Source organism: Borostomias antarcticus, assembly GCF_949987555.1.
Source record: "Borostomias antarcticus genome assembly, chromosome: 23".
Lineage (NCBI taxonomy): Eukaryota > Metazoa > Chordata > Actinopteri > Stomiiformes > Stomiidae > Borostomias > Borostomias antarcticus.
In genome coordinates, this window is record NC_140256.1 from 1,598,119 (window position 1) to 1,611,000 (window position 12,882).

Sequence of the window (12,882 nt, forward strand, 5' to 3'; positions counted from 1 at the left end):
ATCAACTGCCAACCTAAATGTACAAAATGCTCATTCAAGCCACAAGATCTCCCACCAATCGAAGGAATCCCCCAGTGCACGGATCGGTCCAAGACCAACAGCTAACAGACTACAGTGATCAGACTACACCAAGTAGTGTGAGGGGGGGATTTAACATTATCAGTATTCCTGTTGTCTTAATTCATACAAAAATAAACCAACTATAGGTGATTATACTTTTATCTCAAGTGCAGTACAAAACATCATTAAAAAACACACAAACAAAAACTTGATCCAGAGAAAAAAGAAAAATCAACTCATCAACATTAAACCCAAGTCAAGAAGACATGTATGGAACTTGGCAGCAGAGAGGCTCCGCCCACTATTGAAATGACACAGACCAGCACATTAGGCACAATATGGCCGACACAGGCCGCTGAGGCCTTCCCCGTCTGTGCTTGAGCCCTTGTGCTAAGCTTTACACGATGGCACTAAGTGCAAGACTGCAGACTGGTCACTTCCACACAAGATGGCGCTACAGCACCTCCAATTACTCCATCTATATAAAACCGGCTGGCGTTCATTAGACACTGTGCTTACGAGTGTTATCGCTAGTCTGTCGTCCCAGACTGGATAACGCCTGTTATTAGTTACATAGTAGTCTCAAATTACCCCCAAACCCCAACCCAACCCACCAGCTGAGCTGAGCTCGTATATGTATGCTAGTCTACATATCAATGTGTGTAACTGTATTAACGAGGATGAGGGTGAGCAAACACCTAGGCCAGCGGACAGCTCGCTGTGTGGTCAGCACACCTGGCCAATGCGGACGAGCATGTGTAAAGGATAAAGGGATGAGAAGTCAGATGAAATAACTCCCTATTTCAGCTTAATTAAGCATGCTTGCATACAAACAAATCATCGTGTCATAATGGCACCGAACCTTAAACATGAATAACATAGGAGATAAAGTGTTCAAAAAACAGTGTTCCCTTTGGGGTGTAGTGGACAACAGTTGCAGGGAGAAGAGTGGCAGGAAAAATACGATTAAGAAAGACGCCGACACAGAAGATGTTTTTCTGAGGCGGCGTTTGGGGTCAGAGGGGGTTACAGGAAGTGGGGTGTGGGAAACGAGGGGGTCATTGAGTGCTAGTTCAGTTTGTCCTGAAATATATAGAGGTTGTTGGTGGTGGCCACGGCGATGATGTTGTCCTGGGGGTGCCAGGCGGTGTGCAGGATCTTCTTGTTAAAGTCCAGGCTGTCCACACTGATCTCGTCCTTCTTGCGCTTCCCGCCCGTGGACACTTTCCGGGGCTTGAGCACGGAGCGCGGCTTGCTGCTCTCGCGCGACGCCTCCAGGGTCACATCCTGCCGGTAGCCCCGGTCAAACATCCGGAAGAAGTTGTTGTAGGAGCCGGTCATCACAACGCTGAGAAACGAGATGGACAGAGGGATGAGGTAAGAGCAACGGCCCCGGCGTTGTAATCACAGCTTTGTAAGACTGGGAATCACGCTAAATATTACAAGAATTTAGACGTTGTTAAAGGGAGAACCTCCAAGGGATCCCAGTCAGTCTAGCACTAGTACAAGAAAAGAGAGAGAGAGCCCCCCAAGACAGGACAGAGCCCCAAACTCTGTATGCAGGCGATAAGGGGAGCGTCTGATAAGGCCTGCTACTCAGTTCGGTCAGGTGACGGTAGTTTTGGTGCTTGTAACGCGCTTCCCAAAACATCAATGTGGATCATTGGGCAGAAAATCGACTATAATTTGGAGTCACTTGTTTCGTTGTGATTAATGTGCAAACTAGTTTTGTTGTGATTAATGTGCTAACTAACCATCTTATGACCTTACCTGTCATTCCCATTCCAGCAGCACTCAAACTTGTCGAAGATGCAGTCGTTCTCGTAGAGGGAACACAGTTTGCTCCTGAGGTACTCGTGGACCTGTTTGAGTAAAATCCACGAGACATTGAGGAAAAACTTCAGCCTTGCTTACAACATACATCCAATATACCCCTCAGAAAATATACCCCTCAGAAAATATACCCCTCAGAAAATATACCCCTCAGAAAATAGAACAAAATCACCCTCTAATGGATAATCAATGAACCATCCTAGATAGGTGAAAGTCTAGTTAAATATTATTCTGATACATCATTGACACCTCTTCCTGTATTTAAACTTGTCCCATTCCCCTCCTGGAAAGTGCAGTCGTGTCCCGTCTTAAAAAGCAGGAAAATAAGATGGAAAATAAAACAACACCACAATAAAAGATAAAGATAAAGAAATCAAGTAAAATAAAGTGTAAATGACAATTTAATAAAATATTGTACTGGAGATATTAAACAAGAAAAGTGCAGTTCTAAGAGTATATGCTCAGGTAAAAGTGTGTGCTTCTATTCTAAGCACCTGTGCACATTAGGACATTAGGGGGTAGGAGGGCAGAACATCAGGACATTAGGGGTCAGGAGGGCAGAACATCAGGACATTAGGGGTCAGAGGGGCAGAACATCAGGACATTAGGGGTCAGAGGGGCAGAACATCGGGACATTAGGGGTCAGAGGGGCAGAACATCAGGACATTAGGGGTCAGGGGGGCAGAACATCAGGACATTAGGGGTCAGAGGGGCAGAACATCGGGACATTAGGGGTCAGGGGGGCAGAACATCGGGACATTAGGGGGCAGAGAGAGAGAACATCGGGACATTAGGAGGCAGAGAGAGAGAGAACATCGGGACATTAGGGGTCAGGAGGGCAGAACATCAGGACATTAGGGGGCAGAGAGAGAGAGAGAGTATCAGGTCATTAGGGGGCAGAGAGAGAGAGAGAGAGAGAGAGAGCATCAGGACATTAGGGGGCAGAGAGAGAGAGAGAGAGAGAACATCAGGACATTAGGGGGCAGAGAGAGAGAGAACATCAGGTAAAACACACACCTGATACGTCTCCACTGGCCGGGTCTCCATGTTGAGGTCCCAGATCTTAACAGACAGGTAGTCCCGCGTCATCATGTAGCGCCCGCTGTGGCTGAACTTAACGTCCGAGATGGAGGAGATGATTTCGGAGAAGAACGAGCGATTGCTTGGGTCTTCCGGCTCCTCGAACACTGAGAAAGGAAGCAAACACCTCTGGTTCACTCGCTTGTGTTTCTTTACCTGGATCAGCATGTTGCTCATCATCTCAGATGTACCAATACCAGGGTTCTTCCTGGATCAGAATGGGTCTTTGGGGGGGGATGCGCACACATTTTATTATATTCTTCGCTGTCTGACTGAGCTCACTTTTCACAGGAAATTCACGGGAAATCTCTCGAGATGACACAAAATGGATATGAAGCCAAAATGTTTAAGATACTGATAACCTGTCTATTAATTATCTCGATTATTAGTGGTCCAAACCATGGACAATGCAAGAAAGAGGGATGGGCGGCACTTGAAACAAGCTATCAAACACATTTGGAGAGGATTTGAATTGAAAATCTCAATTTTTATCATTTTGGCACTGATGATTTTCCTTTGGCTCTGACTAAAATCTCTTTAGGGGGCGCAAAAAAAAATCCTCTATGCAGGAGAAACCCTGAATACACCGACCCGAGCCACTTACGTTTGGAGTGCTGGTCGCACAGCGCCGACGCCCTCATGTCACACAGGCGGATGGTGCCTTTGCTGCTGCTGTACACAAAGGTGTTGCACTGGTTTGGGTGGAACTCGGCTGCCGTGATCACCTCCGTCAGCTCCTCCATGTTCACTGGCTTTATGTCAACAATGTCTGAGAGGGTCAGGAGGGTCAAGGGCGAAATCAACAATCTGATACCATGAGTGGCGATGAAGGAGACGCCGAGCAACACGCATGTGACCTCATCTGAACTCTGACTGAAGGATACTAAAGCTGCGGTCGGTGATCTCCAGATTCCAGAGGTTAATCCGAAGGTCGTCGGCAGACAGGTACGTCTCGCAGTCGCTGTTGACGGAGATGGAGTTGATGTGGTAGGTGTGAGCGTTGGCGAACACCCGTCTGGGGCTGGCCTCCACCATGAGGTCCATGGGGCGGAACACCGGCACCTTCAGGGAGGGAGGGAGGAAGGGAGGGAGGGAGGGAGGGAGGGAGGGAGGGAGGGAGGGAGGGAGGGAGGGAGGGAAGGAAGGAAGGAAGGAAGGAAGGAAGGAAGGAAGGAAGGAAGGAAGGAAGGAAGGAAGGAAGGAAGGAAGGAAGGAAGGAAGGAAGGAAGGAAGGAAGGGGCAGAGGGAGAGAGCACAGAAACAGCCATCATTTTACTCACTGGAAATATTAATATCGGAATTCCTGGTGAACTATGCAGCTATGTGTTAAAGGGGTGTGTGTGTGTGTGTGCGTGCGTGTGTGTGTGTGTGTGTGTGTGTGAATGGCTATATAAAGACCTACACACCCGGAGTGTGGTGACAGTGGTGGGGTCTCTGTAGCGTACTAACCCGGAGTGGGGTCTCTGTAGCGTACTAACCCGGAGTGTGGTGACAGTGGTGGGGTCTCTGTAGCGTACTAACCCGGAGTGTGGTGACAGTGGTGGGGTCTCTGTAGCGTACTAACCCGCAGTGTGGTCTCTGTAGCGTACTAACCCGGAGTGTGGTGACAGTGGTGGGGTCTCTGTAGCGTACTAACCCAGAGTGTGGTCTCTGTAGCGTACTAACCCGGAGTGTGGTGACAGTGGTGGGGTCTCTGTAGCGTACTAACCCGGAGTGTGGTGACAGTGGTGGGGTCTCTGTAGCGTACTAACCCGCAGTGTGGTCTCTGTAGCGTACTAACCCGGAGTGTGGTGACAGTGGTGGGGTCTCTGTAGCGTACTAACCCGGAGTGTGGTCTCTGTAGCGTACTAACCCGGAGTGTGGTGACAGTGGTGGGGTCTCTGTAGCGCCCATCCTCCTCCTTTAGGTTGTATCCCTCGGGTCTCTTGTCTCGTTCACTTATTTTCCATAGCTTTATAGTTTTGTCTGTAAAGCGACAATTCATAAACGCTCAGCTCATCTGGTAATCAATAATAACAATAATAATAATAATGCATTTTATTTCAAGGCACCTTTCATAACACCCAAGGTCACCGTTCATGGTTAAAAACAAGTAAACACAGACACAACATTTACAAAGTTACAACAATAACAAAAGTTATAAATATAAATATAAAAATTCCAACATTATAATGAGTGTGCGTGTATGAAGAGGTGTGTTTTAAGACGGAGTCCTTATTTTAACATTAGACAGCTGACCCACTGCTCTACTGACCGTTAGTGGACAGCAGGAACTGGGCGGCGTTCTTCTGAGGTAGCCACCTGATCTTGTTGATCTTCTCTTCGATCTCTAGGCTTTTCAGATAGTCAAAGTCGGGCTCATGGCTCTGGAAGGTGCTGTAAACATTGTACTCTCCTCGGCATTGTAGTTGGTTCTTACTCTACTCAATGACAACAACAACAGTTCCTGGGTCACATCCTGACAACAAATAAAGAAATATAGGGAGCATGATGGTGTCCTGTACTTGATTTGGGCTGAGTTGAGCCCCCGGGGGCGTTACCTCGATCTCCTGCTGGAAGATGACGACGCGGCCTCCCTTGTCTCCCGTGGCTAGCAGCTCTCCGGAGTGGTTGAATTCAACAGTGGATATGATGTCAGCTGAAACAAAAGCACTGTGATTAGTAGGGCCGCCCCCGACGGAAGACTTCCCTGCTCCATTAGTAGCGTTTCAATCAAGCAACTAGTCGACCACGTGGGGCTATAGCTGGTCCTTTATTTATTTCTTTTTTAAGTTTAAATTTTATATTTTACAGGAGCTGCTGCCTCCGCGACCCGACCCCGGATAAGCGGATGAAGATGGATGGATGGAGGAGCTACAGCAGCTGCCTGTAACAGTATACACAGTAGACTAATAATTCTGAATGTGTCGGAACAACCAGCAAGACTAAACATTTTGTTTATTTCAACACAGTAGGCCGATAGCAAGCCCATCTCAGTCTTCTCATATTATGAGAAAGGAACACAAGAGAAGTAAGCTCTGTGTCTCACAGTGAAGCCAGCCTTGGCTATTCAAGGTAATTTAGCTTGCAGGCCCAACGAACACTGTTCAATTAAATTTGTTCATGTTAAATTAGGCCATTCATTATTTAGCATTAGGGAATAATCAAATATGTGATAATAGCCCATAAAAACATCTAGGCTATATAGAACAGTCATGTTAGGTGGTTTGCAGCCATTAGCCACCTAGCATGGTCACTCTATAAAGACTGTCTATAAGTAGCCTACTTCCCCTGCAGTAGGAAGTGTGTGTCGAATTGAAATTGTGTTAAATTGTATTCGGTGAAGTGATAACCTGAACTAGTGGACTTTGTAAAGGGCAATGGGAAATAAATACTGTTGGAACTTTTGAACTAAATCAAGGACTGGACATTCGCTCTTTCTAACAAGGCTAAAGTTAGGCTGCTTACATGTTTTAGATCATGTCATGTTTGAGGTTGTTGAACGATAGGCAAATGTTTGCTTGCAGAGTTTGCATGTCATTCTTGGGGGGTCGTTCTCTACACATTCAAAACGATCCCACACGTTGGATAATTTCCTGCCTGACAGTTTAATAATTGCTCAGCTCCCGAATGGATTTTCAGGTTGTTTTTTCCCTGAGACTCAAAAATAAAAGATTTGCACCTGCAACTATTCAGTAACGCTGCTTGTAGAGGGACGTTCGTATCTGCAGCCCAAAATACAACAATCTATTCCTTATTACAGAGACTCACACAAGGCTGAGTGTGTGGACTAGTATTATCCCTGAGACAATAAGAGCTCCGTGGACAAGTGCACTGCTGCTCCACGCACAGCTGTGAGAGAACAACCATTCAGAAACACACAAAGGGAGAGAATGCAGGTCAAGGGTGACGTACAGACTCCTTGCAGCAGCATGAAAACTGTTGAGAAACGCACAGAACTACAATGTTTGAGTCTGTTTTTCTTCAAATGTGAGAATGGGCACATTAACAGGAAAGAATAGATTCACAGAACTTGGCTCTTTGTTATGTTTGTTCTCAGGCAAATAGTGTGGTGTAAACAGAACAACAGATTCTCTGAAATCTCAATATATCTAGATAAATATACCGTTATGGGCCACTAAGCCCGAGAAACATTGGTTCTCAAAGGCTTACTTACTTACTTTTTACTTACTCAGAAAAAAAACTATTCTCATCTTCTCATGAAAAATAAAAACTCACGTTTCCTAGCACCGTGGTCGATTGTGTCATTGTTCTTAGAGGTGATGATGACTGGGATGTACAGTCGGTTTACTTCCTCGATACACTTATTATAAATCGTTTTGGATAAAAGTGCCTGCTGAAAATTAGAGGGATGAATTCACCAGACATGACTTACCTTCAGCAACATCATCATCGATTGCTCCTTTCACTTGAGAGAAGTACCATTGAACATCATTGCCCCCACCACCGGCTCCTGGACCCACAGAAACAATATGGTTAATTAGGGGTATAATTTTAGCAAGTTACTTTGTAATCCTGATTGCTCATCTGTTTCATCTCCATCTCTAGCTTCTGCAAAAGTCTGGCTAAACGTTGCAAACTAGCTTCTTTCGCACATTCAAACAATGTTTGCATTCATACACAATCAAAACAAACTTCAGCTAGAAGCTAGATAACTTTAGCCTCCTGATAGGATGAAGCTAGTTAGCTCTCTCTGGATAGCAGCTAGTGACTACTATACTATACTACTATACTATACTACTATACTATACTACTATACTATACTGGCATCGCACTTCTGTGGCACAACTGCATCAATCCAAAGAGCATGCAAACCCATGCTAAGTGTGTACAACTACATATATGCACACTGACGTTACATTGGATCTTTAATCATTCTTTAGAAGTTATCTAAGCTCCCGGTTCGCAGAACACCGCAAACATGGACCGTTGGAGAAGGCGTTTAGCCCAGGGAATAGTCCCAACCCAGCAGCCCAGGGAATAGTCCCAACCCATGCCCAGGGAATAGTCCCGACCCAGCAGCCCAGGGAATAGTCCCGACCCAGCAGCCCAGGGAATAGTCCCGACCCATGCCCAGGGAATAGTCCCGACCCAGCAGCCCAGGGAATAGTCCCGACCCAGCAGCCCAGGGGATAGTCCCGACCCAGCAGCCCAGGGAATAGTCCTGACCCAGCAGCCCAGGGAATAGTCCCGACCCAGCAGCCCAGGGAATAGTCCCGACCCATGCCCAGGGAATAGTCCCGACCCAGCAGCATCCGACGATGCGGGTAAACACAGCTGCCCACTGAGCAAGGACACGTCTAAAAGACGTCTTTTAGATGTATTTTTCGTCTTTTTCGGACGTCCAAAGACATCCAATTAGGAGCCAGAATTAATGTTTTTTTTAACATTCAGATATTGAACCCGTTTTGCACGTCCACAGACGTCTTAGAGGGGTCCAAGCCAGACGTGTGAATATTGAGGGGTCCAGCAGACGAACACACGGGGTTCAGGACCCACGGACGTTATTGAGACATGATCTGAACGTCTCCCTGACGTTGTGTGTTTGCTGGGTGTAACGACGTTCGCTTCCAAACCACAGCAAACCTCAATTACGCATGTCTACAAACAAGTCTAGAGGGAGTACGCATTTCTATGCAATATCTATGTACAAGGTTCATTCATCTAGTTCACTTTACCTGCCATGGTGAGAGAAGAGTCCCCGCCTGGGCTTGGGCCGGGTTGCTCAGTCTTGTCTATCCTAGCTTGCTGACTGTAACTAACCTTACCTGATACTTCCCTGGTGATTAAACGCAGTGCACAAGTATCGTGTAGCTGTAGGATGAGTGTGGCTCTTTCGTGCACTATTCCTTAAACTTCTACTGGTACTTCTCTGGGCTAAGCTTCTTCCCGATCACTTTGTGATTCTTCCGAGTGAGCTGTCAACACCGACTAGCTAGGAAAACCCTGTACTTTCAAAATGGCGCAGCCCCCCGGTCGGGGGTGCGTCGCTTTGACGTGTTTGCGTCAGTGCGAAAAATACACGTACGTACGCGTCCCCCTGAGAAAGAAGAGACCTCTTCAGATTAAAGATTAAAGATCCCATTCGCCATGCAGGTTACATGGTTTATACTGTACATATAGGCCCTACTAGAAATGTGACTAGGGTAATGATGACAAAGGCTACTGTACGCTGATAAAGACGACATAGGACAGAGTGCAGGACAGGACAGGACAAATATACAAAAAACAGTGCAAATACAAAAACAGTGCAAATACAAAATACACTATAAACAATAAAAAGAAAGGCACAATGCAAATTACTCAATATAAAGAATACAGTGTGGTGGGTGTACAGTGTATGCAGTGTGGTGTGATAGATGAGCAATGTCGGCAATGTGTGTGCACTTGAGATAGGGTTAGAGTCAAAGTATGTGCACTTGAGATAGGTTTAGAGTCAAAGTGTGTGCACTTGAGATAGGGTTATGGTCAAAGTGTGTGCACTTGAGATAGGGTTAGAGTCAATGTGTGTGTGTGTGTGTGTGTGTGTGTGTGTGTGTGTGTGTGTGTGTGTGTGTGTGTGTGTGTGTGTGTGTATGTATGTGTGTGTGTGTGTGTGTGTGTGTGTGTGTGTGGTGAAGGGTCATCGTGGGGGGACATGAGCCTTGTTAATGAGTCTGATGGCCATGGGAAAGAAGCTGTTTTTGTGGCGCATGGACCTGGTACAGATGGACTGCCAGAGGGAAGTGGTTCAAAGAGACCGTGACCGGGATTGGAGGGTTCGACCACCATCTTTCTGGATAGTTTTAGGGTCCTGGAGGTGTTCAGGTGCTGTAGGGATAGTTCTAGGGCCCTGGAGGTGTGCAGGTTCTGTAGGGATAGTTTTAGGGCCCTGGAGGTGTGCAGGTGCTGTAGGGATAGTTTTAGGGCCCTGGAGGTGTGCAGGTGCTGTAGGGATAGTTTTAGGGACCTGGAGGTGTTCAGGTGCTGTAGGGATAGTTTTAGGGCCCTGGAGGTGTGCAGGTCCAGTAGGGATAGTTTTAGGGCCCTGGAGGTGTGCAGGTGCTGTAGGGATAGTTTTAGGGCCCTGGAGGTGTGCAGGTGCTGTAGGGATAGTTTTAGGGCCCTGGAGGTGTGCAGGTCCTGTAGGGATAGTTTTAGGGCCCTGGAGGTGTTCAGGTCCTGTAGGGATAGTTTTAGGGCCCTGGAGGCGTGCAGGTCCTGTAGGGATAGTTTTAGGGTCCTGGAGGTGTGCAGGTCCTGTAGGGATAGTTTTAGGGCCCCAGAGGTGTTCAGGTGCTGTAGGGATAGTTTTAGGGCCCTGGAGGTGTGCAGGTGCTGTAGGGATAGTTTTAGGGCCCTGGAGGTGTTCAGGTGCTGTAGGGATAGTTTTAGGGTCCTGGAGGTGTGCAGGTGCTGTAGGGATAGTTTTAGGGCCCTGGAGGTGTGCAGGTGCTGTAGGGATAGTTTTAGGGCCCTGGAGGTGTGCAGGTGCTGTAGAGATAGTTTTAGGGCCCTGGAGGTGTTCAGGTGCTGTAGGGATAGTTTTAGGGCCCTGGAGGTGTGCAGGTGCTGTAGGGATAGTTTTAGGGTCCTGGAGGTGTTCAGGTCCTGTAGGGATAGTTCTAGGGCCCTGGAGGTGTGCAGGTGCTGTAGGGATAGTTTTAGGGCCCTGGAGGTGTGCAGGTGCTGTAGGGATAGTTTTAGGGTCCTGGAGGTGTTCAGGTCCTGTAGGGATAGTTCTAGGGCCCTGGAGGTGTGCAGGTGCTGTAGGGATAGTTTTAGGGCCCTGGAGGTGTTCAGGTCCAGTAGGGAGGCACCTTCTCAGTGGAGCAGATGATGCTCTGCAGTAGTAGCCTATCTGATATTTCACCGCTGCTGCTCATTGATGTTGGTATGTGTAAATACCCATTTTCTTCTCATTAACTCATTAATAGCCTACTTGGCTTTGTCCATCATGGTAATCGGAATGACATTATAATTATAATGGCGTTATTGAGTAGCCTCCATCACTTTTGCAAAGCACAATTTCATGTGTTATCTTTAGCCACAAGATGGCAACAGTGTATCGACGTAGAGTGTCCACAAAATTATTATTCTGTGTGACACTGCAGATTTCATAAATCAGGCAGAACTGAAGTGTTTAGGCTCTGTTGGGTTGAAAAGAGGAAGAATAGTGTGTATGGACCCATTGGCTTCTTACACATGTTCCCAGTCCTGTGCCTAAATAGACATAAAACGTGCTCTTCTGCCAATGTTGGGTGCCTTTTGTGCCCTTATAAATTGTTCATGGTGTCACTTTTGTAAATGTGGTGGCTTTGATTGTCACGCTGCAGTGACCATGTGCCTATTAAGACTGTGTGCAGTTCTTCTGCATAATACCCATGATTGATTGTAATACCTGAATTTATCTGTGTTAGCGAGGCTATGCAATCCCTTGATCTCATCATCCCTACAAGCCATTAAAGAGCTGTAAATAGAAGTGCAGATAGGCAGGATGGGATTGAAATGACAGATTAATGTCCAATTGAATTTGATTGAACCTCTGATAACCAATTGAGTAGCATTGATAGATGACTCTGAAGACTTTATGTGACAAATGGAAAGGATTGACGCAGTAGGCATATTCACGGCTGCCCATCAAGGCCCATCTCCTCTGTGTAATGCTGCAACTTGCCCAGCCTTGATATTCTTCTGTGTCACAGCCATTCCAGTGAGCCATGCACAATATCAGGGCCCTGGTCCACTTAAATCTTAAATGGAACAGGGCCATAATTAATGTTATTAAGGAGAAACACTATAGTTGAATAGGATTTTTTTTTTTCCCTTTAAAGATATCCTCATGAATTTTTACCAGTTTTATCTTCACATCAAGAGAAATATTTTTTGTATTACACTTTCTCTAAAAAAATAAGTTAAGGTATGCAAATTAGACAATAACTCATTAAATATGCGTACATTTGCATATATTTCGGTACCTACTATCTAAACAATGGATACAGTCAGGCTTAAAGTTTGCTTTTGTTTTGACAATAACTAAAAACTTAAATATTTATAGCTGGGTTTGTGAATACAAGCTTATTTTCAAGAGATATTGAAAAAATACTGCATACATCCATCCACCCACTTTTTTGGGGCGTATTTTTATACAGGAAATGCAACCTAAAATGAAAAGACAACAAATTATTCACAATTCCAGCTGGAAATATTTGCAGAATACATCTGAGAATCAGTATGTAAAGTTTAGTGAATTCATATGCTTATATGCTCCAGACTTCCATTAGTCATGTAAGGCTGTCTTTTGCATAATTGTGTTTTTCAGCGTATTTAAGTTAAGTGTAGCAACAAGGTATTTAGTGCAGTTAAAAAGAGGAGACCTGAAAAAGTTGTTTTGGCTGAGATTTCCAGTAGAAAAAAAGGTTCTATTCCCAAGGCCATTCGACAGTTTCGCCTCCTGCTCAGACAGGTTCCCTCCACATAGAACCCCAATATGAAAAACGTACAGAAGAACAGATGCTCTTCCGTCCGGTCCCTGACCAGGACCTGGACTGAGCACTTAGACTTGGTCCCTGGGCGTCACCAATGAGGCTGCCCACTGCTCCCGGCTGCCCCTGGAGGAGGACGTATTAGATTCTGATGCTTTTTGTTCCTACTTCTTCTCCCTGTGGTCCATGTGAACCCACATCCCATGATGCTTTGAGGGAGCTGGCATTTCATCTGATGCCTCAACCACTATGATTGAGCAGGTGTAGGAGAGGCCCAAGGTACAAATGAGGAAGAATGAATTTAGTGAGCCAATATGCCTTGTGTGAGATGCTGTAGCTCTGTGCTGGCTGACCCTGCCTCGACTTACTGCTTCACCTCGCTTGGTATCTCTAAATGGATTAGAATGTCAGCTGGACAGCAGAACATCTTAGGTTTTTAATATCC

General features: G+C 46.1%; 1 protein-coding gene across 1 annotated transcript; it reads right to left on the reverse strand.

Annotated features, from left to right (window-relative positions):
* Nucleotides 1–706: 706 nt before the first annotated feature.
* ppp2r2aa (protein phosphatase 2, regulatory subunit B, alpha a) lies at nucleotides 707–8,870 on the reverse strand. The gene is made up of 10 exons (XM_084457170.1): nucleotides 8,652–8,870; nucleotides 7,349–7,426; nucleotides 5,514–5,611; nucleotides 5,228–5,393; nucleotides 4,826–4,938; nucleotides 3,858–4,035; nucleotides 3,578–3,742; nucleotides 2,911–3,080; nucleotides 1,831–1,922; nucleotides 707–1,408 (listed from the first exon to the last, which is right to left on the reverse strand). Exons 1-10 carry the CDS (start codon nucleotides 8,656–8,658, stop codon nucleotides 1,129–1,131), a joined length of 1,347 nt encoding a protein of 448 aa, XP_084313296.1. The 5' UTR covers nucleotides 8,659–8,870; the 3' UTR covers nucleotides 707–1,128.
* Between the last annotated feature and the right edge of the window lie 4,012 nt (nucleotides 8,871–12,882).

Coding starts and splice junctions, on each gene's coding strand:
- ppp2r2aa (XM_084457170.1), bottom strand. Junction 4,939..5,227: donor GTTCCTGCTGTCCACTAACG/GTCAGTAGAGCA, acceptor GTCGCTTTACAG/ACAAAACTATAAAGCTATGG. Junction 4,036..4,825: donor CCACTGTCACCACACTCCGG/GTTAGTACGCTA, acceptor CCCTCCCTGAAG/GTGCCGGTGTTCCGCCCCAT.